Source organism: Mobula birostris, chromosome 12 (genome assembly GCF_030028105.1).
Source record: "Mobula birostris isolate sMobBir1 chromosome 12, sMobBir1.hap1, whole genome shotgun sequence".
In the NCBI taxonomy this organism is placed as follows: domain Eukaryota; kingdom Metazoa; phylum Chordata; class Chondrichthyes; order Myliobatiformes; family Myliobatidae; genus Mobula; species Mobula birostris.
The window spans coordinates 15110545-15138215 of record NC_092381.1 but is presented as its reverse complement, the minus strand read 5'-3'; the positions used below and the strand labels follow the sequence as shown (position 1 = coordinate 15138215).

The window sequence follows — 27671 nt, the reverse complement described above, 5'->3', positions numbered from 1 at the left end:
ATCCAGAATTCTACAAGAAGTCCAGGTACAGTTGGAAAGCCATCATGGGAAATACTAGAAACCTAAAATAACTCCCAGTCATTCACATGCTCGTGGATACGTGCCATGTCCTCTGGGTGAACAGCTTCAAGTTCCTGGTCACCAGTATCTCAGAGAGTCTAACCTGAGCCCAACACATTGATTCAATCGTGAAGAATGTATGCCAGTGGCTCTACTCCAGCAGTCCCCAAACACCAGGCCGTGGACCGGTACCGGGCCGCGAGGAAACGATATGAGTCAGCTGCACCTTTCCTCATTCCCTGGCACGCACTGTTGAACTTGAACATAGGGTTGCCAACTGTCTTGCATTTGCCGGGACATCCCATATATTGGGCTAAATTGGCTTGTCCCATATTTCCCCCGCTAAGGTAGAGCATTCCTATGAAAGCTTTCGTGCCAAAATGGCGTGAAGCGAAGAAGCAATCACCATTAATTTATATGGGAAAAATTTTTGAGCATTCCCAGACCCAAAAAAAACCTACCAAGTCACACATAAAACCGAAAATAACACTAACATATTGTAAAAGCAGGAATGAAATGATAAATACACAGCCTATATAAAGTAGAAATAATGTATGTACAGTATAGTTGGGAAGATGAAGGCAAAAGCGATTTGTGGGGAAAAAATCGGCATGTATGCGCATGCGCACATCACGCGTGCACACACAGGTGCCCGAGCAAGGCTTCATGGTCATGGTAGTCTTTTCTGGGGTAAAGTGTCCCGAGGAAAGGTCTCGGCCCGAAACGTCGACTGTACCTCTTCCTATAGATGCTGCCTGGCCTGCTGCGTTCACCAGTAATTTTTATGTGTGTTGCTGGGATATTTGACTACTACCTTTGTCCCTTATTTGGGAGTGAGAAAGTTGGCAACCCTAACTGTAAAAGACATGTTCAGGTGAGTTTAACCCTACGTGAACACCCCCTCCCCCATTCAGCCGCTCCGCAAGAATATTGTCAGTATTAAGCAGGTCCGCAGTGCAAAAAAACTTGGGGACCCCTGCTCTGCTCCATTCAGCATTTGGGAAGATTTGGTATGTCACCAAAGACTCCTCCTCATTTCTACAGACGTATGGCGGAGATCATTCTAACAGTTCACATCACAGCCTGCTGTGGAGGCTCTAATGCGCAGGATCACAAGAGGCTGCTAACGGTTGTAGACTCAGTGAGCTCTATCACGGGCACAGCCTTCCCTACCACCGAGTGCATTTTCAAGAGGTGGTACCTCAAGAAGGTGGCATCCATCAACAAGGAGATACAGGAACCTGAGCAACATCAGATTTTTGAATGGTTCATGAACCCATGAATCCTACTTCATTATTTCTTTTTTGCACTATTTATTTATTTTGGAATTTATAGTAATATTATGGCTTTACACTGTTACTCTGCAGCAGAACAGGGATAATAAACCTTAGCTTCCCATATGCTAAAGGAAATGAGACCTTTTTCACTTCTTTGTCGTGATATGGTTGTTCGTCCATCGTTGACGTCGATGAGGACCTCGACACCATAATGATGGTGTCGAGACTAGCGCATGATTTGGATTTAAGTGAGGGAGAGTTGCGCAGCGTCAGCCTCACTCTCTCTTCCCAATTCCCATCTGGATTCAGTGGCAAGACAGAGTCTAGACGGCTGGAGATGGGACTAGGCACAGTGGATGACCAGGACGTCTTCTGTGTCTTGTCCTGCTCTACACGTTCCACGATGCTTGCAGAGACCGCCTTCTTGACCGTTGGACCTTCCATAGGTCTCGTCCGCTCAATCCGCCGGAGTCTGTCTTCACATGCCGGGATAGACAACTCCCTATCTCACCGAGGGTTTGAGACCCGTCGGCTACCCTCACCTGGTTTAGCCGGCTTGTCGAAGCCGTTGCCCAGGGTGTGGCCGCTGTCGCATGCAAACAGCTACGGGGAGTCACAGGTGAGAGCTGAGTGCCAGGTGGGGACCAAAGGTGGACTAACCGCCCTGAAAAGGACGCAACATGTTCCCCCACCAGAGGTGCTACCCCTCCCTGACACCCCATACACCCCTGATATAGTCATAGAGCACTACAGCACAGAAACAGGTACTTCAACTCATCTAGGACCATACGACATGGAGGCAGAATTGGGCCATTTGGCCCATTGAATCTGCTCTGCCATTTCTTCATGGCTGATCCCTTTCCTCTCTCAGCCCCAATCTCCTCCCTTCATGCCCTGACTAATCAAGTGTCTATCGACCTCTGCCTTAAATATATCCAATGACTTGGCTTCCACAGCCACCTGTGGTAACGAATTCCACAGATTCACCATTCTCTGGATGAAGAAATTCCTCATCATCTCTATTCTAAAGGGATGTCCTTGTATTCTGAGGCTATTTTCTCCGGGATGTCCTTGTATTCTGAGGCTATTTCCTCCAGTCCTAGACTCCCCCACTATCAAAAACATCCTCTCCACATCCACTCTGTAGAGACCTTTTTACATTCAATAGGATTCAATGATAGCTCCCACTCATTCTCCTAAGCTCAAGTGAGTAAAGACCCTGAACCATTAAAGGCTGCTCTTATGATAAGACCTAGACTGTGCCAAACTATTATTCTGCCTAGTCTCACTGGGCAGGACCCTTGCACTAGGACCATAGCCCTTCCACCCATGTACCTATCCACTTTCTCTCTTAGATGTTGAAATTAAATCCGCATCCACCACTTCCACTGGCAACTCAAGCACACTCTCTCCACCCTGAGTGAAGAAGACCCTCCTCATGTTCCCTTTAGACATTTCAGCTTTCACCCTTAACCCTTGACCTCTAGTTCTAGTCTCACTCACACAAAATACTCTGCAGATGCTGGGGTCAAAGCAACACTCTCTCAACCTCAGTGGAAAAAGCCTGCTTGATGAAGGGTCTCGGACCAAAATGTAAACAATTTATACTCCCCAATAGATGCTGCTTAACCTGCTGAATTCCTCCAGCATTTAATATGTGTTGCTTTGGATATCAAGCTCTGCAGAATCCCTTGTGTTTACTTTGACTGTATCTGGTCTTTTTATAATATTATACACTTCAGTTAAGTCATTGTGAACCTCTTCGAATGCAAAGAAAATAACCTTAGCCTATCTGATGTTCCTTCAGAGAGAAAAGCTTTCCAGTTCTGGCAATATCCTGGAAAAATCTTGGCAACTAAATAGCTTCATCTGCAGAATAACATAATATAAGGGGTTGAAGATGAGGATGAACAGTTTAAGATTATACTGAAATGAATCCATTTCATTCCAAACAAATGAACATTGATGTCTGGTTAGGAAGAGCGGCTGTGCACACTTCAGAAATAACTCAAACCTGTGAATTGAGATCAAAGGATGGAGAACAAAGTATTGAATCTGTAATTGGATGCTAACCGAACTGCAAAGAACAGTAGGCAGCCTGGGACAGACCATATTAGTTTTGAGTTATAGAGTTATACAGCATGGAAGCAGGCCCTCTTGGCCCAACTCTTTCGGGGCAAATGTAGTACTTACCAAGCTAGTCCCATTGGGCCCATGTCCCTCTAAACCATGGGTTCCCAACCTTCTTTATGCCACAGACCCCTAACATTAACAAGAAGTCAATGGACCACAGGTTGGGAATCCCTTACTATCCATAACCATCCCAAGTGTCTTTGAAATGCTTTTATTGTACCCACCGCAGCCCCTTCCTCTGGCAGCTCAATCCTTATACTCACCACCCTCTGTGCGAAGGAGTTGCCCCCCCTCAGGCCTTTTTTAATATCTTTCACCTATCACCTTAAACTTATGCTCTCTAGTCTTTTTTAATTCCCCCTCCCTGGGAAAAAGGCTGTGTACATCCTTCCTATCTAAACCTGTCATGATTTTTTAACTCTTTAAGAGTAGACTCCTTGATCCCCCACATTTCAAGGGATACAGTCCTAGCCTGCCCAACCTCTCCCTATAACTCAGGCTCTCGAGTCCTGGCAGCATCCTCATGAATCTTCAACACTCTTTCCAGACTAATAATGTCTTTCTACCAAAAATGTATGTAATATTCCAGGTCAACATCATGTCCACCTGCAGCATAGCATCCCAAATCCTGTACTCAATGCCCTGAATATGAAGTATCTTACCCAGACGTAACACAACTGTGATATAACAATGAAGAATACTTGACCTATTTGTGTAACATATGATATAATTCTGTCATAAGCTCAAACACAAGAAAATCTGCAGATGCTGGAAATCCAAAGCAACACAAACAAAACATAGGAACTCAGCAAGTCAGGTAGCATTCATGAAAGAGAGTAGATGGTCATTGTTACAAGCTGAGACCTTTCATCAGGATTGGAAAAGGAGGGGGAGGAAGTCAGAATAAGAAGGTCGGGGGAGGAGAGGAAGAAGTACAAGGTGGCAGGTGATAGGTGAAACCGGGAGAGGGGGTGGGGGGTGAAGTAAAGAGCTGGGAAGTTGATTGGTGAAAGAGATAAAGGACTGAAGAAGGGATAATCTAATAGGAGTGGACAGAAGTCCATGGAAAAAGGGATGGGTGTGGAGCACCAGAGGGAGATGATGGGCTGGTAAGAAGAGAGGATGTGAGAAGAAAACACGAATGGGGAACGGCGAAGGAGAGGAGGGAGGTAATTACCAGAAGTTGAAGAAATTTTTCACGCCATCAGGTTGGAGGCGACCCTGTCATAAGCTGTCAATGTGCTCAGTGTCAAAGTTTCAAAGTGCATTTATGATCGAAGTATGTACACAGTACACAACCCTGAGATTCATCTTCCCACAGGCAGCCATGAAACAAAGGAACACCATAGAACCCATTTAAAGAAAACATCGAACACCCAACATGTGAAAACAGTACAAATTGTGCAAATAACACATAGAATATTAAACGTTAAAACTACAGAGTCACCAAGGCAGCCCAGGAGCCACAGCCATCGAGGCAGTTCAGTTCAGTGCTGTGTCAATGGCTGCAGGCCTCAGCCAAAGAGCCTGTACCTCGATCAAATCACGCAAATAGCAAAAGGAGAGTAACTAGAAACACATGGAACATGAACCGCAGCATCCTCTAGCAACAAGCCCACAGCCACGGAGCAGGTTCAGCGCTGGGGACATCAAACTTCAAACTGCAGAGTCCCAAGCAGCACCAAAGTGATCAAACCCGCGCCTTCCTCCAGAAGGAGTGAGAGGGAACTTAATCAAACAAAGGCAGAAGGTGCTGAGCACCCATTTGTCTTCCAGTCTCGTCCTCGTTAATTTCAGCCTTACATGACACTTTAATTGGCAAGAACTAATGGAGCTGGCCATGGGTTCATGTTCCAGCATTAGGAAAGAATGGCGGCGTACTCCACTCTCCACCTCGCTGAATTCCCCAGGAGACAGCAAAAGCACCAGATCACTTAGTCGGCCCAAAGATGCATCAAAATGGAAATTACAGATTGCAATCGATTGCAGTTCAGGAGAAGAAGCATGTTTAAAAGAAAAACAAGAAGTAGGTCACTCACCTTTAATTCAAAGATTCAGATTTATTCAGGTTTAGATTTATCACGTGCACATTGATACATACAGCTTCATTTTCTGGCGGGCATTCACAGTAAATACAAGAAACACAATATCAATGAAAGACCACACACAACAGGGCAAACAGCCAATTGCAAAAGACAACGAACTGTGCAAATAGAAAAAGAGAGAAAAAATAAATAATAATAATAATTAAATAAGCAATATATATCGAGAAAATTAGATGAAAGGTCCTTCAAAGTGAATCCATAAGTTGTGGGAACAGCGCAGTGATTGGAGCAAGTGAAAATGAGTTATCTCCTTTGGTTCAAGAACCTGATGGTTGAGGAGAAATAATTGTTCCTGAACGTGGCGGTGTGCGTCCTGAGTCTTCCGTAACTCCTTCCTGATGGCAGAGAGCATGGCCTAGAGGCTGGAGTTCGTTGATGATGAATGCTGTTTTCCTGCACGAGTGCTCTGTGTAGATATGTGCACTGGTGGGAAGGGCTTTACCCGTGATGCACTGGGCCATACCTACTACTTTTTGTAAGCTTTTCTGTTCAAGGGCATTGGTGTTTACATACCAGGCCGTGATGTAAGCAGTCGGTATACTATCCAATGCAAATCAATAGAATTTTGTCAAAGTTTTACATGTCATACTAAATCTTCACAAATTTCTAAGGAAGTAGAGGCACTGCCGTACTTTCTTCATAATGACACTTAGTCCTGGACCTAGGGCTAATCCTCTGAAATGACAATACTGAGGAGTTTAATCAATAATCAGATCCTTGATCTTGCTGATCACTCAGCCAGGTTTTCAATCACCATCTTTGATTCAGCCAGCAACAGTGGTGTTGTCAGCAAGCTTAAATAGGCGATTGGAGTTGTGCTTAGCCTCACAGTCAGAAGTGTAAAGCGAGTAGAGCAGGAGACTAAGCACATTGCCCTGTGGTGCACCTGTGCTGATGGAGATTGTATAGGAGATGGTGTTGCCAATACGAACTATCTGGGGTCTGCAAGCGAGGAAGTCAAGGATCCACTGCACAAGGAGGTATTGAGGCCTAGGTCTTGGAGGCATTGATTAGTTTTGAGGAAATTATAGTGTCAAATGCCAAGCTGTAGTCAATGAAGAATATCTTAACGTATGCATCTTTGCTGTGCAGATGTTTCAGGGTTGAGTGAGGAGCTAACAAAATGGCATCTGCTGTTGACCTATTGTATCTGTAGACAAACAGGAGTGGATCCAAGTCACTCCTTAGGCAGGAGTTGATATGGTTCATCGCCAACCTCTCAAAGCACTTCATCATCATGGATGTAAGTACTACTGAACAATAGTCATTGAAGCAGGTTACCAAGTAGAGCCATCCATTCCTTCATGATTGCATCAATGTGTCGGGCCCAGAATAGATTCTCTAAGATGTTGACAACCAGGTACGTTAAGGTGCTGATCCTATCCACCACTGACTCCCTCAAAGTGGACTGATGTGTGTTCTCCGAACTTCCCCTTCCTGTAGTCCACATTTAACTAGTCGTGCTAGTGTTGAGTGTGAAGTTGCTATAGCAGCACCACTCAACCAGCTCATCTATCTCCACCCTGTAATATACCTTCTCATCATCATTCTGACTGGTTGCTTGACATACTGGTGTAGAGGCTCCAATGCACAGGATCCCAAGAGGCTGCTAAAGGTTGTAGATGTAGCCAGTTCTATCACAGGCACAATCATCCCCAGCATCGAGAACATCTTCAAGAGGCTGTGCCTCAAGGAGGTGGCATCCATCATTAAGGATCCTCACTATCCAGGACGTGTCCTCTTCTTGCTACTCCCATCCGGGAAGATGTACAAACGTTTGTACAAGGCCCTTAAAATCCACACTCAATGATTTAGGAACACCAATCCTATCCTAACCTATTTTACTCTACCCCTAATTTCCCATCAACTCCCTCCCAAATTCTACCACAAAGGATAATAAAGGCCAATTCACCTATAAACCCACTTGTTTGTGGCTGAATCACATCTGGTATGTTGGGTGGGTCTACTGCACAGGCTGCAGAGATTTGTAAATTTAGTCAGCTCCATCATGAGCACTAGCTTCCGTATTATCCAGGACATCTGCAAGGAGCGATGCCTCAAAAAGGCAGCATCCATCATCAAGGCATGGCCTTGTTCTCATTGCTACCATCAGGAAAGAGGTACAGGAGCCCGAAGGCACACACTGAACCATCCAATTCCTGAGTGGACGATGAACCCATGAACACTGCCTCTCTACTTCTTTTATTGCTATTTTTCACACTACTTATTTAATTTCACTATTTAATGTATATATGCTTACGGTAATTCAGAAGGTTTTTTCGATTATTATGTACTGCTGCCAAAGTTAACAAATTTCACAATATATGCCGGAGATATTAAATCTGAGTCTGATGGGTCGAAGAGCCTGTACTGTATTGTATTACTCTATGTTCTATTCTATAACCTTGTCCCCACATTTACAATCCTGTGATCCCACAATGTCCATTAAGACCCTCTCCAGTTCTCCCATCGTTTGCTGACACTGGGGATTATTTATTTCCAAATAAACTGGTAACCAGCACATTTTTGGGTGTGGGAAGGAATTGGAACACCATTTGGAAAGCCAGAGGGTCATAGAGAGAACATTCATTTACCATAGGAACACAGGGAGAACCTGCAAGCTCCACCTAGACAGCACCGAGGTCAGAATTGAACCTGGGTTTCTGGAGGCCTAAGGCAGCATGTTGTGTCATCCTCAAATATTTACCTGTCATCTTTACTCTTTCTTCAAACCTTTTCTGTAGCTTTCTGTATTTAAATAGTAGATTTGACTGAAATTGTTAAAATAAATTCATGAGGGTAGAAGTGAATGATTGCTTCTAATTGTACGTTAAAATATGAGCAAGAGAGTGCAGACTGAGGAATGTCCTCAGAAAGTTCAAAGGAATAAGTTGAAAGAACTTATTTCCTGCAGCAAATTTTTAAAAATTTTATTCATTTTCTAAATCTACAAGGCTGCTCTTCATCCTTAATTGCCATTGAGAGGGTGGTGGTGTGCTGCCTTCTTAAAATTCAGGTTCAGCTTCAAGCTTAATTGTCATTCAACGATACATGAATACCACAAACAAAGCTAAACAGAATAGTATTACTCCAGGGCCAAGGTTCAAAACACAGTACCAACAACCACACACAGCATAAGGTGTGTATCATGCACATAAGATAGCAAGCACATATAAGATATCAGTAAAATATAGTCACACTCACAAAAAAATATAGGCCAAGACCCTGAATCCATGAATGCTGCAGCGGTCTGCAGTTGAACACGATACACTTATATTCCACAAGCTAGCACTGGGGAGCAGCATCGACTCCAGCTGGGACACTGCACCACAACACCTCCAGTGCTCCAGTGGAGTGCACTGACTTTGACGCCTCTCTCCTGAGAGACTGTAAACACGTGACACCATGGCTTGAGACCAAGTCCTCACGAAGAGTGTGGCCACGAGCTCCCCTGCCCCCCCACCAATAAATCAATGAATCAGACTTGTAGCAAACCACCCTAACAATATCCAATAGGGTCTTCTGATCACAGGAAAAGCAACTAAGATGATCACTCATGCTTATTCCATAATTCCATACTTCTTCTGGGAAAAGTCCTCTCACAGCGCTAATAGTAAATTGGTAAATTGGATTATTATTGTCCTGCGTATCAAGGTAGGGTGAAAAACTTGGTTTTGCATGTCGTCCATCATAATCATTGCATTACAGCAATGCATTGAGCTAGTACCTAGACAAAACAATAAGAGAATATAGAATTGTTACATATGTGGGAGCAAGAATGACAATGGGTAGAAGTCAGATGAAATGCTTTTACTGAGTCATGTTAGCCACGAAATGCATGAGAGATGACAAATTGGGCCCACTGAGACAAAAAAGTTCTGTTCAAAGTAAACTTATTATCAAAGTACGTATATGTCACCATATACAGCCCTGAGATTCATTTTCTTGTGGGCATTCTCAATAAATCCATAATAGAATAAGACCATAAGATATAGGAGCAGAATTAGGCGACTTGGCCCATCAAGTCTGCTCCGCCATTTCATCATGGTTGATCCAATTTTCCTCTCAGCCCCAATCTCCTGCCTTCTCCCCATATCCCTTCATGCCCTGACCAATCAAGAATCTTATCAAACTCTGCCTTAAATATACATAAAGGTGGCCTCCGCAGCTGCCTGTGGTATAGAATTCCACAGATTCACCAATCCCTGGCTAAAGAGATTCCTCCTCATCTCCATTTTAAAAGGACGCCCCTCTATTCTGAGGCTGTGTCCTCTGGTCTTAGACTCTCCCACCACAGGAAACATACTCTCCACATTCACTCTACCAAGGCCATTTATTATTCAATAGTTTCAATGAGGTCACCACTTTCTTTCTGAATTCCAGCAAATACAAGCCTGGAGCCATCAAATGCTCTTCATATGATAAGCCTTGCAATCCTGGAATCATTGTTGGAAACCTCCTTTGAATCCTCTTCAGTTTCAGCACATCCTGTGGGACCCGAAAAGGGGCCCCCACATCCTGCTCAGAATACTCCGTGAGGCCTCACCAGCGCTTTATAAAGTTTCAACAGTATGTCCTTGCTGTTAGTCCTCTTGAAGTGTATGCTAACATTGCATTTGCCTTTATCATCACAGACTCAATCTGCAAATTAACCTTTAAGGAATCATGCATGAGGACTCCCAAATCCAATTGCACTTTAGTTTTTTTTTTCTATTTTCTCTCCATTTAGAAAATAGTCAACCCTTTCATTTCTTCACCAAAGTATATGACCATACACTTCCCAACATTGTATTCCAAACGCCATTTCTTTGCCAATTCTCCTGATCTGTCTAAGTCCATCTGTAGCCTCTCTACTTCCTCAAAACTACCTGACCCCACCTATTTTCATATAATCTGCAAACTTTGCAATAAAACCATCAATTCCATCATAAGGTAAGAAGAATCAGTCCCAACACAGACCCTTGTGGAACACCAGCAGCCAGCTAGAAAAGACTCCCTTCATTCCCACTCTTTGCCTTCTGCCAATCAGCCACTACTTTTTCCATGTTAGACTCTTTTCTGTAATACCATGGGCTTGTAGCTTGTTAAGCTGCCTCATGTGTCTCACCTTGTCAAAGACCACCTGAAAATCCAAGTGCACAACATCAACTGATTATCCTTTGACTATCCTGCTTGTTATTTCTTCAAAGAATTCCAATAGAGTTCCAAAAGTAATATCCATAATAGAATCAATGAAAGACCACACCAACTTGGGCATTCACCCAACGGGCAAAAGACACAAACTGTGCAAATACAAAAAGAAAGAAATAATAATAAATAAGCAATAAATATCAACACATGACATGAAAAGTCCTTGAACATGAGTCCATAGATTGGGGGAACAGTTCAATAGTGGGGCAAGTGAAGATGAGTGAAATTATCCCCTGATGGTTGAGGGGTAATAACTGTTCCTGAACCTGGTGGTGTGAGTCCTGCAGTTCCTGTACCTTCTTCCTGATGGCAGCAGCGAGAAGAGAGTACATCCTGGGTGGTGGGGGACCCTCATGATGGATGAAACATGTGCAATTGAAAGCCTGTGCGGAAAGAGAGCCTTCTGTGCGTAGGGTACTCAATTGATCCACTGCACAATCAGTTTACTGCATGCGCACTTGCCATATTTTTGCAATTGATTGATACAGTTCAAGTATAAAGTGTTATAGTTATAGAGAAAGGGCGGTGCAAGCAGAAAATAAAGTGCAAGGTAATGAGTGGTAAATAGTGAGACAAAGCGTCTGTTCTTATCATACTCAAGGATTTTTCAATATCACAGTGGGATAGAAGCCCCTCTAGACAACAGGGAGCACTTTCCAGGACTTAGTGGTGATGAAGGACACGCAGCATATTACTAAATTGGAATGTTATGCACACTGGAGAGGAACCAGTTGGTGGTGGTATTCTCAAACACTTGAGCTTCTGGATGATAGAATCTGCAGGTTTGGGAAGTGCTGTCAAATAGTGCCTTAGATTGTAACACCATCTAAGAAACATAAGGATTTAAAAAATGAAAATAGGGATTGGAATTAAAGTGACCATTTCTGTTGAGGAGGTAACACGAACTTTGAAGTGAGGCCATGGTTAGGATGGAGGAGCAATGCGTCATGTCCCATCTGGGTAGCTTCCAACCTGACTTCATGAATATCACTGATCCTAACATCTAATTATTGGTGGCAGTGTGGAGATACATCTTCCTTCCGCCAGCCTGCAGGTCGCCCTTGGGCAAGATGTAGTACCTGCTTACACCCATCCTTCCCCACCCCTCTAGATATGGGTCACATGAGACCAGGTGGTGGATGGTCATATGAGCAGCTGGTGCTTATCACAAGTCCCAGTTATGCGACCTCTGACGTCAGCCAGACAATCTCTGAAGAGTATTGATAATGGCTGGGGTCACACATCTTGTAAAGACACTTCCAGAAGAAGGCAATGGCAAACCAGTTCTGTAGAATTTGCCAAGAACAATCATAGACCATGATTGCCCACATCATATGGCAAGGTACATAATGATGGTGATTATAAACTTCTCCCCTATCCCTCCTGTCTCATTTTCCATTCCCTATTCCTTCTCCCATCTTACCCCTTCTCTCTTCCTCACCTTTCTATCACCTTCCACTGATGCACTTCCTCCTTCTCTTTCTCCCTTGGTCCACTCTCCTCCCATATCTTCAGCCTTTCACCACCTATACATTCCCAACTTCTTACTTCTCCCCCCACTGACCCATCCAGCTTTCCCCTCACCTGGTTTCACCTATCACCTGTCAGCTTGTATAGCTTCCCCTCTCTTTAACTTCTTATTTTGGCTTCTTCCCCCTTCCTGAGCTTTCTACCCCAGAAACCCACAGAATTAAATCAATAGTTTCTTAGATAAGTAGAGAATCTTATATATAGGCATCCGTTAGTCTCATGAGACCATGGATTTGCGCCTTGGAAGGTTTCCAGGGCGCAGGCCTGGGCAAGGTTGTATGGAAGACCAGTAGTTGTTCATGCTGCAAGTCTCCCCTCTCCACGACACCAATGTCATCCAAGGGAAGGGCATTAGGACCATGCAGCTTGGCACCGGTGTCGTCGCAAAGCAATGTGTGGTTAAGTGCCTTGCTCAAGGACACACATGCTGCCTTAACCACTTGGCCACGTGCCAACAGTAGAGAATCACAGGTCAAGAAATCACATCCAAGGCTAAAGATCTCCCATTATCTTTTAGTATGGCAGCACAGACTCAGTGGCCTATCCTGCTCCTAATCCATATGTGGTGGCCTGTAATTTGTATGATTGGCTTCATTGCTGCATGAGGGTCTAAATGCAGGTAAAATGGCTCCCAGCTTTTAAGTGAGAATGCTTCAAATTTTCATTTCACTTTATGTGAAATAAGTTATTCCTGCTATCATTCCTAACTGGCCAAACAAAGGCAAGTGGGATTAGCTCATGATCAGCATAAACAAGTATGGCCGAAGATCTGTTTCCATGCTGTAAACATGAGGAATTCTGCAGATGCTGGAAATTCAAGCAACACACATCAAAGTTGCTGGTGAACGCAGCAGGCCAGGCAGCATCTCTAGGAAGAGGTACAGTCGACGTTTTTGGGCCGAGACCCCCGAAACGTTGACTGTACCTCTTCCTAGAGATGCTGCCTGGCCTGCTGTGTTCGCCAGCAACTGTGATGTTTCCATGCCGTATGGCTCTAAAGGGAATCGAGTGATGTGAATCCAGAAGCACAGTGTTAAACTGTCAATCTTACTGAATAGTGGGGAAGGCACAGGGGACAAGGTGGGTGGCTTCTGTTTCTGTTTCCGTTCGTTGTGTTGTATAGATATGATGGGCATTGAGGGAGATGAGAGAAGCTTGAATTGTTCTCCTTGGGGCAGATGTTAAGGGAAAAGATTGTTCATCTTTCGAATGAGGTACTAAACTGAATTCTCGAAGGTGGATATAAAGGATTCCATGGCACTCTTGATGAGGAGCAGGAGAATTCTCCACACTGTTATTTATCTCAAAGCCAATCTGCACTAGTCTTTGCACCATTCTGTAGTTTTGTGCTTGTTTACTGTATTTATTATTACGTTGTGCTTCATGTGAATAGGGAATTTCATTGCAGCTCGGTGTAAATGACAGTAAACTAATTCAATCTCATCAAAAATTCTGAAATAGCTTATCTGCTTCTAATTACATTACTCTTTGCAAAACCTTGCATTGCACAAATTGACTGCTGCTTTATAACAGAGAACAAAATCTACTTTTATTGGTTGTGAAGCACTTTGGAGCAATGCGAGATTGTGGAATGTTTTGTATTAATTTAGGTATTTTTTCCTCTCACAGCCTCTTCGCCTGCACTGTGACCTTTGCAGCATTGTGTCCAGCTCCGGACAGATTCTCGGCCAGAAGGCCGGCAAGCTGATTGACCAGTCGCCCTGCGTGTGGAGAATGAACAATGCACCCACGCTGGGGTTTGAGTCCGACGTTGGCACCAGGACAACTGTCAGGGTGGTGTCCCACACCAGCTTACCACTCCTAATACAGAAGCAGCAGTATTACTTCGCAGAAGCCAATGAGACCATCTACGTTATCTGGGGTCCCTATCGGAAGATGCGGCAGGATGGACAAGGGCCCACATACAACGAGTTACAGAAGCTGGCCAGAAAGTTCCCCCACGCCAAGATCTACATGACCACACAGGAACGAATGAAGTACTGCGACAGGATCTTCGAGCAGGAAACAGGAAAGGACAGGTAGGCATTCTTGTTGCTTCATCCAGAGAACCCCAGGTTTCTTTGTAAAATAGCTAGAGCAGACTAGAGTATAGTGGTTACATAGAAACATAGAAAACATACAGCACAATACAGGCCCTTCAGCCCACAAAGCTGTGCCAAACATGTCCCTACCTTAGAACTACCTAGGCTTTACCCATAGCCCTCAATTTTTCTAAGCACCATGTAGCCATCCAGGAGTCTCTTAAGACGCTACCATTTCCACCTCTACCACCACCACCAGCAGCCCATTTCACACACTCACCACTCTCTGCGTAAAAAACTTACCCCTGACATCTCCTCTGAAACTACTTCCAAGCACCTTAAAACTATGCCCTCTCGTGCTAGCCATTTCAGCCCTGGGGAAAAGCCTCTGACTATCCACACGATCAGTGCCTCTCATTATCTTGTATTCCTCTGTCAGTTCACCTCTCATCCTCCATTGCTCCAAGGAGAAAAGGCCAAGTTCACTAATCTATTCTCATAAGGCATGCTCCCCAATGCAGGCAACGTCCTTGTAAATCTCCTCTGCACCCTTTCTATGGTTTCCACATCCTTGCTATAGTGAGGTGAGCAGAATTGAGCACAGTATTCCAAATGGTGTCTGACCAGGGTCCTATATAGCTGCAACATGACCTCTTGATGCACAATGCTTTACAGTACCAGCAACCCGGGTTGAATTCCCACCACTGCCTTTAAGGAGTTTGTATGTTCTCCCCGTGACTGCATGGGTTTTTTTTGGATGCTCTGATTCCTTCCCACAGTCCAAACGCATATCGGTTGGTAGGTTAATTGGTCATTGTGAATTGTCCTGTGATCAGGCTAGGATTAAATCAGAGTATTCCGAGATGACATGGCTCAATGGGCCAGAAGGGCCTATTTCGTACTGTATCTCAATGAGTAAATAAATAAACAAACAAACAAACAAATAAATAGCCAGCACTGCCACCAATAATGGCCAATACATGTTTAATCAGGGAAACGGCATGGTAGTCTTTACAGCCTCTGCAAAACCTCTTGTTTTTATTGTGGTCATACCTCTGGTTTACAAAGCTTCGATTAATTGTTAAAGCATTGCAGAGGGTTCAGTCCCATCTTCCTAAATGGGTACCAAGATTCAAAGTTCAAATTAAATTCATTATCAAAATACATATACATCACCGTATACAACCTTGAGATTCAATTTCTTGCAGACATTCACAGTAGAACAAAGAAATACAATAGAGTCAATGAAAAACTATACACAAGTGAAAATACAAGAGATTTTGCAGATGCTGGAAGTCCAGAGTAATAGACACAAAATGCTGCAAGAACTCAACAGGTCAGGCAGGATCTATAAAAATTAATAAACAGTTGCCATTTTGGGCCAAGACCCTTCCTTGGGAGTGGGAAGGAAGGGAGAAGAAGCCCGAATAAAATAGTGGGGGGAAGAGAAGGAGGACTGACTAAAAGATGATAGGTGAAGCCAGGTGGGTAGTAAAGGTAAAGGGGTAGAGAAGAAAGAATCTTGTAGGGGAGGAAGGTGGACCATGGGAAAAAGGGAAGAAGGAGGGGTACCAGGGAGGTGATAGGTAGGTGAGAAGAAGAGTTAAGAGACCAGAGTGGGGAATAAAAGAAGAGGGAAGGAGGAAAAATCGATGTTCTTGCCATCATGTTGGAGGCTACCTAGACGGAATATGAGTTGTTGCTCCTCGACGCTGAGGGTAGCCTCATTATGGCAAAAGAGGAGGCCATGGACCGCCATGTCAGACTGGGAATGGGGATAGGAATTAAAATGGTTGGCCACCAGGAAATTCCACTTTTGGAAGATGGAGAGGAGGTGCTCGACAACATGCCCCCCCCCCCAATTTACGTCAGGTCTCCCCAGTGCAGAGGAGGCCACAGATACAATAGACAACCCCAGCAGGTTCACACAGTTGAAGTGGTGCCTCACCTGATAGGACTATTTGGGGCACTGAATGGAGGTTAGGGAGGAGGTGAATGGACAAGGGAATCATGGAGGGTACAATCCCTGCGGAAAACAGAGAATGGGGGGGGTGAAGTAAAGATCTGTTTGGTGATGGGATCTCTTTGAAGGTGGTGGAGGTTGTGGAGAATGATTTGTTGGATGCGGAGGCTCATGGGTTGGTAGGTGAGGACAAGTGGAACTCTATCCCTGTTAAGGCAGCAGGAAGATGGGGTGAGCACAGGTGTCCTGGAAATAGTAGAGATGCCAGGTGAAGGCAGCATTAATAGTGGAAGAAGGGAAACCCCATTCTTTGAAGAAGGAGGACATAGGAAATCCTCAGGTTGAGAATAGATGCATCGGAGACAAAGGAACTGAGAAAAGGGAAAACATTTCTGTAGGAAACAGTGTGTAAACAGGTATATTCAAGATACCCCTGGGAATCAGTAGTTTTATTAAAGATAACGGTAGACAGTCTGTCCCCGGAGATGGAAACAGAGAGATCAAGAAAAGAGAGAGAAATGGACCAAGTGAATTTAAAGGCAGGGTGGAAGTTGGAGGCAAAGTTGGTGAAACTGATGAGCTCAACATGGGTGCTTGAAGCAGCACTGACAGGCAACCAATTTGCAAAAGAAGGCAAACTGTGCAAATGTAAATAAATAAATAAATATAGATGGATGGATGGATAAATTAAACTAAGTGCATGAGTTGCAGAATCTTTAAAGTTAGTCCAGTTTAAAAATTGTGGAATCAGTTCAGTGTTGAAATTAGTGTGGTTATCCACTCTGGTTCAGGATCCTGATGCTTGAAGAGTAATAACTGTTCCTGAACTTGGTGGTGTGGGGCGAAGGATCATGTACCTCCTTCCCAATGGTAGCAGCAAGAAGAGAACATGACACCTGGATGGTGGAGGTCCTTGATGATGGATGCTCCTTCCTTGTGGCAGCACTCCTTGTAGATGTGCTCACTGGTGAGGAGGGCTTTTCCTGTGACGGAAACCGGCTGGGAAATGCGGACAGAAGGAGCTGCTGCAATTATTCTCCTTTGGGCAAAGGAGGTTTTCCATTACCTGCTCCTATAGCACACCAGGGGACCTACTCAATTATCAGACTTCTCTGAAGACGTTGCTTAAATCTATGCTGCTATTCTTTTCCTGTAAATAATGAAGCAGTCTACAGTATTCCTTCACCTTCTATAAAAAGGCACCTATCCTATCTTTAATTTACCATCTAGTATATTTATGTTTTTGTACAGCTGATTTAGCTATTTACCAGCCTTGGAGAGGCTGATTTATTGGAATGACTCGGGGGTGCGGGCGGGAATTAAAAAAATCAATTATCTGTATAGACTGAAGAAGCCTGAGTCATTCAATACTAGGAATATTTTGTGAGTTGGCTCAAGCAGTGAAGCATTTCTTTTACCTGATCTCTTCAATATTGTGAAACCTCTCAGATTGTCAGGACTTGGCTAGAATTAAAGCTTAATCTTCAGGACACTGCTGCCAGCAACTCTGGTGGTGAAGTCACGTGGGAATTATATAACAAAGTTGTGTTGTTTCTTCTGTTTTGTTTTCGGAAACATATAATTCCATCGAAACAGAGGGGCAATGGGATGCTTGAATGATGGTGAAGAATCTGTCAATCAGATGAAGTGTTACTTAACCCTACCGTGCAAAGCCAATATCATCACAAGAATGGAGGTGTCATGGAGTCAATAGGTTGCCAAGGGTGATGAGCTTTCAGGTGCCCATCCAGTCCGAGTTGCCAAACACAGATTCATACATCAAAGGCCATCTCTGCCATCTGACTTACACTATTTCCTTTCTTTATTTAATTTTCAAAATTATTAAAAGATTCAAGATTGTTTAATATCATTTCCAGTACAAAAGTGTAAAGGAGAATAAAGTGATTGTTACTCTGGCTCCAATGCAGCACAAAAAAAAAACAGCAATAAAATAAAGAACATAGCAATAAAAAAATCGCAATAAATATAAATACTTGAGATATAGACTGATTGTATGTCCATAAAAAGATGCTAGGCACAGGAGTGTCTGTACATAAGGTGACTGACAGGAAATGATAAAGTAGTGGCAGGGGGTGGAGCGGTGAAGGAATGGGTTAATGGGTGGAGGTGTTGATCAGCCTTACTACTTGAAGAAAGTAGCTATTCGAAAGTAACTGCTCCTGATCAATAAGCTACGGAACCTGGGCTTCTATAAATTGGATCCTCGACTTCCTAACTGGAAGACCACAATCTGTGTGTATTGGTGGTAATATCTCCTCCTCACTGACGATCAACACTGGCACACCTCAGGGGTGTGTGCTCAGCCCACTGCTCTCCTCCCTCTATACCCATGACTGTGTGGCTAAGCAAAGCTCAAATACTATCTATAAATTTACTGACGGTACAACCATTGTAGGCAGAATCTCAAATGGAGAAGAGAGGGCGTACAGGAGCGAGATATAGCAGCTAGTTGAGTGGTGTAACAGCAACAACCTTGCACTCAACATCAGTAAGACCAAAGAGTTGGTTGTGGACTTCAGAAAGGGTCAAATGAGTGATTAAGAACCAATTCTCATGGAGGGATCAGAAGTGGAGAGAGTGAGCAATTTCAGATTCCTGAGTGCCACGATCTCTGAGGATATAAACTGGTCCCAACATATCGATGCAGCTATAAAGAAGGCAAGGCAGCAGTTATATTTCATCAGGAGTTTGAGGAGGTTTGGTTTGTTACCCAAGACAGTCGAAAACTATTATGGATGTGCCATGGATAACATACTGACAGGCTGCATCGTTGTCTAGTATGGTGGGGGGGGGGGGTGGTGCTAATGTACAGAATCGAAAGAGGCTACAGAATTAGCCAGCTCCATCTTGGGTACTAGCCTCCATAGTATCCAAGACATCTCCAAGGAGCGGTATCTCAGAAAGGTGGCATCTGTCATTAAGGACACCCATCACCCAGGACATGCCCTCTTCTTTTTATTACTGTCAGAAAGGAGATACAGAAGCCTGGTGGTACATACTCAGCAATTCAGGAACAGTTTCTTCCCTCTGCCATCTGATTCCTAAATAGACATTGAACCGGTGAACACTACATCACTTCTATTATTTCTGTTTTGTACTATTTTTAATTTAACTATTTAATATGCATATATACTTACTGTTATTGATTTACTCATTCCCCCCCCCCCCATATTATCATGTATTGCATTATACTGCTGCTGCTCTGTTAACAAATTTAACAACATATGCCGGTGATATTAAACCTGATCTGATTCTATTCTTGTGTCTGGTGGTCCTAGTATGGTTGCCGCATAGCCTCCTCCCTGATGGGAGTGGGTCAAACAGTCCATGAATAGAGTAAGTGGGATTCTTTGAGATGTTATTGGCCCTTTTCCACTCGAAGGGCGGAAGTCCCCACTTGCTTCAAAAAAGCGACAATTATACCAGTGCCTAAGAAGAATAATGTGGGCTGCCTTAATGACTATTGCCCGGTAGCACTCACATCGACAGTGATGAAATGCTTTGAGAGGTTGGTCATGACTAGACTGAGCTCCTGCCTCTGCAAGGACCTGGACCCATTTCAATTTGCCTATTACCACAATAGGTCAATGGCAGATGCAATCTCAATGGCTCTCCACATGGCTTTAGACCACCTGGACAATACAAACACCTATGTCAGAATGCTGTTCCTCAACTATAGCTCAGCATTTAGTGCCATCATTCCCACAATCCTGATTGAGAAGTTGCAGAACCTGGGCCTCTGTACCTCCATCTTCAATTGGACCCTCGACTTCCTAACCGTAAGATGACAATCTCTGCAGATTGCCAATAACATATCCTCCCGCTAACGATCAACTCTGGCACACCTCAGGGGTGTGTGCTTAGCCCACTGCTCTACTCTCTATCTACACATGACTGTGTGGCTAGGCATAGCTCAAATACCACCTATAAATTTGCTGATGATACAACCATTGTTGGTAGAATCTCAGGTGGTGACGAGAGGGTGTACAGGAGCGAGATATGCCAACTAGTGGAGTGGTGCTGCAGCAACAACCTGGTACTCAACGTCAGTCAAGTCAAGTCAAGTCAAGTCACTTTTTATTGTCACTTCAACCATAACTGCTGGTACAGAACATAGTAAAAATGAGACGTTTTCCAGGACCATGGTGCTGTATGAAACAATACAAAAACTACACTGAACTATGTAAGAAAAAACACAAAATGGCAGGAGGGAGAAGAGTTTATATGAGGGGTGCATTGGCTCCTTCATAATGCTGTTTGCTTTGTGGATGCAGAGTGTGGTGTAAATATCTGTGATGGCGGGAAGAGAGACCCCAATGATCTTCTCAGCTGACCTCACTATCTGCTGCAGGGTCTTGCGATCCGAGATGGTACGATTTCCAAACCAGGCCGTGATGCAGCTGCTCAGGATGCTCTCAATACAACCTCTGTAGAATGGGGTGAGGATGGGGGGTGAGAGGTGGACTTTTCTCAGCCTTCGCAGAAAGTAGAGACACTGCTGAGCTTTCTTTGCTATGGAGCTGGTGTTGAGGGACTAGGTGAGATTCTCCGCCAGGTGAACACCAAAAAATTTGGTGCTCTTAACGATCTCTATAGAGGAGTCGTCGATGTTAAGCGGAGAGTGGTCGTTTTATGTCCTCTGTGTCAGTAAGACAAAAGAGCTGATTATGGACTTCAGGAAGGGTAAGATGAAGGAACACATACCAATCCTCATAGAGGGATCAGAAGTGGAGAGAGTGAGCAGTTTCAAGTTCCTGGGTGTCAAGATCTCTGAGGATCTAACCTAGTCGTAACATATCGATTTAGTTATAAAGACGGCAAGACAGTGGCTATACTTCATTAGGAGTTTGAAGAGACTTGGCATGTCAACAAATACATTCAAAAACTTCTATAGAGTACCGTGGAGAGTATTCTGACAGGCTGAATCACTCTCTGGTATTGGGGGCGGGGAGTGGCTACTGCACAGGACAGAAAGAAGCTGCAGAGGGTTGTAAATCAGTCAGCTCCATCTTGGGTACTAGCCTACAAAGTACTCAGGACATCTTCTGAGAGCAGTGTTTCAGGAAGGCAGTGTCTATTGTTAAGGACCTCCAGCACCCAGGGCATACTCTTTTCTCACTGTTACCATCAGGTAGGAAGTACAGATCCTGAAGGCACACACTCAGCGATTCAGGAACAGCTTCTTCCCCTCTGCCATCCGATTCCTAAATGGACATTGAACCCTTGGACACTACCTCACTTTTTTAATATACAGTATTTCTGTTTTTTGCATGTTTTAAAAAATCTATTCAATATCATCATCATCATCATCATCATCATCATCAGGTGCCATGCCCAGATTAAGCTTTGACTGCCATGGCCCACACGCTCCTGTTTCGGGTCAAGTGGATCAATTCATTGGTATTCATTTCCAGTTCTCTGGTTGCTGTCTCCATCATCATTTGTCTTTGTCTTCCTCTTGCTTTCTTCCCTTCAATCTTTCCCATAATTACCGTGCATTCTAATTTCTCTTTCCTAATCACATGTCCAATGAAGTTACATTGCCTTTTCATGATCTCATACATTATTTCTCTTTTTGTGTTTGCTCTGTTCATGACATCCTCGTTAGATATTCATTTTGTCCATGATATTCTTTGCATCCTCCTCAAAAACCACGTCTCTGCTGCATGAATTCATTTCTTCATGTTACTAGATATTATCCAACATTCTGAGCCATATAACATAACTGGATAAACGTAACATTTCAGTACTCTAAGGCAGGTTGTCACGCCTAGTTTAGTGTTCGTCAGTATACTCTTCATTCTCGTAAAGGTGTCTTTTGCCATCCTTATTCTTCTTTTGAAGTCCATGTCACACCTGCCTCCTGATGTCACCCTGCTTCCTAAGTAACAAAAGTTCTGTACTTGTTTTATGTCTTCCCCATTTATCCTCAGCCTACAGATAGGATTCTCCTTCTTTTTGGATATCACCATACATTCTGTCTTTTTGCAATTGATAGATAGACCCATTTTTGTCCTTTCTTCAACAATTTTATCAAGTAAGTTTTGTAGTTCTTCCTCTGTATTTGCAATTAACACAGTGTCATCTGCATATCTGAAATTATTGATGTTTTCACTGCCAACTTTGATTCCCAAGATGTCTCTTATTTTTTGTAATATTGTTTCACTGTACACATTAAATAAATCAGGGGAGAAAACACACCCTTGTCTAACGCCTCGCTTGATTTTCATAAACTGACTCACTTCTCCATCTATTCTTACAGCGGCATTTTGTTCCCAGTACAGATTTCTGATTAGGCGGAGGTCTTTCGAATCTAGATCTAGAGTTTCCTGTAATATTTCAAATAACTTGTTGTGCTTCACTTTATCAAATGCTTTTGTGTAGTCAATAAAACAAACAAACAAATCTTTTTGCACTTGAACAGCTCGTTCTGATAGTATCCTTAACACCAATATTGTGTTTCTTGTACCTTTGTCTTTCACAAAACCACATTGTTCTTTACCTATTTCAGCTTGTATCTTACCTTTAGCTCTTGTCATCAAAATTCTTAGAAGTATCTTGGTGATATGACTCATTAAACTTATGGTCTGATGTAATTCACATTCTATTGCTCCAGGTTTCTTAGGAAGAGTGATAAATACTGATTTTTTCATCTCTTCTAGTATTATTCCAGTTTCATAAATGTAATTGATTAAATCAGTAAGTTTTCAATTCCATAATCTTCAAGGGTGATCCTTTGTTCTATTACTAATTCAGCCGGGCCTGCTGCCTTTCCTTTCTTCATCTTATTTATTGCATTACGAACTTTGGATTTTAAAATACTTGGACCTTCAATGCTTTTCTTAATTTCTGGTGTTCAATATACATTAATTCAATATTTTAAAATTCAATATACATTTGTACATATACCGTAATTGATTTACTTATTATTTATTATTATTTTTTTTATTTTATTTATTTATTCATTTCTCTTCTATATTATGTATTGCATTGAGCTGCTGGTGCTAAGTTAACAAATTTCATATCACATGCCAGAGATAATAACCTGATTCTGATTCTGATACTTTTCTGTATATATATATGTCTTTGATGGTGGGTAGGCTGGTGCTGGTGATGCATTGGGCACTTTTAACTACCTGCTGTAGATCCTTCTTGCTATTGATGTGTGTTATCCACTCATTCCTCATGTTCTCTGTTAAATTTGCTGTCATTCTCTTCTATAAACATTAAGGTAAAATAAACATGACCAGTCAGTTGTTAACCAGAAACACTGAAACTATTTCTCCGTCTACAGATGCTGCCTAACTCATTGAGTATTTCCAACATTTTCTCTTGTCGCATGTTTCTGACATCTGCGCTATTTTACATTTATAACATATATTTTACTTTTGTTATGTGTGTAGCGTTTTACATTTAAAACCTATTTAATGCCCTGGTTAAGGTTTCTACTATATTTTAGCAGTTTCTGCAAAAGTCGTACATCCCGCTGTTAGAATATTTTGGTTTCAGCTAAAGGTTAGGAGCCCTGCTGTTCAACTTGGGAAAGCTGTGTCAGCCAATCAGGATGGTGGAATCAGGAGAAAGTTCTAGACAGAGCAGGGCTGAGAGAGATTTGTGACGGACAATAGTCTGGTTCGGGACTTTGGCGGGAGTGGCTAAGCAGGGAAGATGCTGCAGAATGCTGTTGGAAGGCAAGTCCCGTTGCACAAAGTGCTTTGTGCAGATGAATGGCTCCAAGGAGAAAGGGCCAATACTCCTGAGAGAGACCCTGTTCATTGGAGATGGATTTTGAGCAAAGTTTGTGATGTAGTGTGTGCTTTCACGCAAGCCATGGGTCCAGCACGTGAGTAAAGACAACTTCAGGTTGAGCTGTAACTTTATGTGCACATTGGACTGGTTTCACTGTGTATGGGCAGTAATTACACAGCATTCACTCAAATCGAGGTTTCTTTAATTGGAACTTCATGGCAGTTCTGGTCAGCTCACTACAGGAAAGATGTGGATACTATAGAGAGAGTGCAGAGGAGATTTGCAAGGATGTTGCCTGGATTGGAGAGCATGCCTTATGAGAATAGGTTGAGTGAACTTGGCCTTTTCTCCTTGGAGCAAGAGAATGAGAGGTGATCTGATAGAGGTGTATAAGACAATGAGAGACATTGATCATGTCGATAGTCAGAGGCTTTTCCCAGGGCTGAAATGGCTAACACAAGGGCGCATAGTTTTAAGGTGCTTGGATGTAGGTACAAGGGGGATGTCAGAAGTAAGTTTTTCACACAGTGTGGTGGGTGCATGGAATGCACTGCCAGTGACGTTGGTAGGGGCAGATGCAATAGGGTCTTTTAAGAGCCTCTTAGATAGGTACATAGAGCTTAGAAAAATAGAGGGCTGGGCCGTAGGGAAATTCTAGGCAGTTTCTAGAGTAGGTTACATGATCAGCACAACGTTGTGGGCCAAAGGGCCTGTCGTGTTTTGTGTTCTAATGGGTGGAAATGTCTAATTCACAACCACCAACATTAGATTAGATTAGATTATGAGGACACCGAGTCCTCGTTTATTGTCATTTAGAAATGCATGCATTAAGAAATGATACAATGTTTCTCCAGAGTGATATCACAAAAAAACAGGACAAACCAAAGACTAATACTGACAAGACCACATAATTATAACATATAGTTACAGCAGTGCAAAGCAATACCATAATTTGATAAAGAACAGACCATGGGCACGGTAAAAAACAAGTCTCAAAGTTCCAATCGACTCCTGATAGTCTCGAGAGCAGGCGGCAAAAGGGAGAAACTCTCCCTGCCATAAACTTCCAGGCGCCGACAACTGCCGATGCATTAGAAGCACCCAACCACAGCCGACTCTGAGTCTGTCCGAAAGCTTCGAGCCTCCGACCAGCCCTCCAACACTGAGCACTGAGCACCGAGCACCATCTCTGCCGAGCGCTTCGACCCCACCCCGGCCACTGAGCAACAAGCAAAGCCAAGGACTCGGGGCCTTCCCCTCCGGAGATTCTGGATCACACAGTAGCAGCAGCAGCAGCGAAGAAGGTATTTCAGAAGTTTCTCCAGATGTTCCTCTGTGCTCTCACGTCTGTCTCCATCAAATCAGGATTGTGCACGGCACCCTACTTGACAGATAACAAATATCATTTCACCGGAGTGGCCGCTGCACGCTGCGTCGTGTCGCCATCTTCTCCTCTAGGAGCTGGGGTTGGGGTTCACTTTAAGAGTGATAACGTAATTATGTGAAGGTTTTTACTGTGCTTTATGTTTTGTGTTTAAGAGTACGATAAAGTCGTTATGGTTTTTCTTAAGCTTAAAACATCACCATTTTATTTATGAAAACCCACACTATCCCCTCACCTCTGCTAGAGCTCTGAAGCACAGAAGCAATCCCTTCGGTCCATCCAGTCTGTGCTGACTATTATTCTGCCTACAACCATGAACCCATACATGGAGCATAACCCTCTCGTTCATCCATCAACTTATCCAAATTTCCTTTAAATGTTGAAATTGAACCATTTCTGCTGGCAGCTCATTCCATATTTCCACCATTCCCTTAGTGAAGTTCCTCCTCAGGTTCTCCTTAAATACTTCATCATTCATCCTTAATAAAGTTAATAAAATAAAATAATAGTTATAAATTTTTTAAAAGTCTCACAAGACAACTTTATTTTCTGTCTTTTATTAGCCTTAAAACTTCCTTGGTGGTGTCATTTTGGAAGGTATGTCCTGGGGCCAGCTCTTAAGTGCCATTATGAAGAAGACACAGCAGTGCCTTTACTTTCTTTGAACTTTATACAGATTCGGCATGCCATCTAAAACTTTGACAATCTTCTATAGCTGCACGGTGGAGGGTTAAACTTTTAATCCTCTTCACCTTTGTATCTTTCCAACTTTAATAGAACTTCTCTGCCATTGGTAGGGGGAGGGGCGGTATCTAGGATTTGGAGAGGATGCTTGTTGAAAAGCTACAGTATTTTTCTAGGGGATTAATAATATGGAAGGAGGCTGGAGAAGTATCACCTTAGGATGGAGGTAAATGAAGGTGTCAATAGAGAGGATTTATTAGAATAAATAGGAAACTCTTTCACTGTTACATGGGTCAGGAACCAAAGAACACCATCGTATATTATCTAAAAAAGAACTGGAGGGGAAGGTGAGAAATTTTGTGAGCTGTGTACTGTTTTGATCTGTAATGCATTACCTGTGTGGTTCACTGAAGCTGATTAATTGGAAGCTTTCAAAGGTCATTCAGACACATGCAACATGAGTGTTTTGGTTGTTAACACCAATGACACATTTCACTGTATGTTACGATGTACACATGATAAGTTGAATCTTGACTTAAGCTGTAGCAGCAGTAAGATCATAAGCAGAATTATGTCATTCGGCCCATCGAGACTGCTCCGTCATTCCGTTATAGCTGATTTATTTTCCCTCTCAACCCCATTCTTATGCCTTCTCCCCATAACCTTTGACACCTATACTAATCAAGAATTTATCAACTGCCACTTTAAATACATCCAATGACTCGCCTCTACAGCCATCAATATCAATGAATTCCACAGATTCACCACCTTCTAGCTATAGAAGTTTCTGCTCATGTCTGTTCTAAAGGGACATTATTGTATTCTGAGGCTGTGCTCTCTGGTTCTAGACTCTCCCACTGTTGGAAGCATCCTCCCCATGTCCACTCAATCTGCGGTGAGGGCCTTCGTCAGTCAGAGTTGACCATGCATTTTGCATCCTAGCTGTCTAGATATGCAAGCCTGGACAGTACAATATGGAAGAGCAAGTTGTTGCCCATGTAGCAAGCTCCCCGTCTCAGCACATCTGATGAACCCAAAGGAAAGGCAGATTCTGATACAGTTTGGTACCAGCAGCATCGCAGGAGTTGCCAGCCAGCATTGAACTCAATCTGGAACTACTTTAAGGACTCCAGCTCCAGATTTTCCCTTGGGGTTTACTCCCGAAGCCTTCCCATGAGAGAGTATTGCCACTAGGCAGTGAAGATTTGAGATCAGAGTTTTTCTTCTCCTAGATGAGCTGCCAACCACGGCTGACAAGCCCCATCTGCCCGAGGCGACTGGTTTTAAGGTGCCAGAAATCCACCTTTGCCCCTTCTCCTGTCAGTAGAAATGGTTCTGCAAGCACATCAGGGTCCAAAAGTGCCCAGAATACTCCAAATGTGGTTTGATCAATGCTTTATAAGCCTTCAGCATTACATTCTTGCTTTTATATTCTAGGCCTCTGGAAATGAATACAAACATTGCATATCCATTCCTGACTCAACCCGCAAGTTAACCTTTAGGAAATCCTCTACTGGGACTGCCAAGTCCTTT

At 43.3% G+C, this 27671-nt stretch overlaps 1 protein-coding gene across 2 annotated transcripts in view; it reads left to right on the top strand.

Annotated features, from left to right (window-relative positions):
• Window positions 1-27671, top strand: part of st6galnac3 (ST6 (alpha-N-acetyl-neuraminyl-2,3-beta-galactosyl-1,3)-N-acetylgalactosaminide alpha-2,6-sialyltransferase 3) — a 279773-nt gene that overhangs the window by 120601 nt on the left and 131501 nt on the right. For both annotated transcript variants that reach the window (XM_072273355.1, XM_072273354.1), the window contains one exon: window positions 13925-14334. In XM_072273355.1, coding sequence (XP_072129456.1) covers window positions 13925-14334 — 410 coding nt within the window. The remainder of the gene's footprint in view (window positions 1-13924; window positions 14335-27671) is intronic.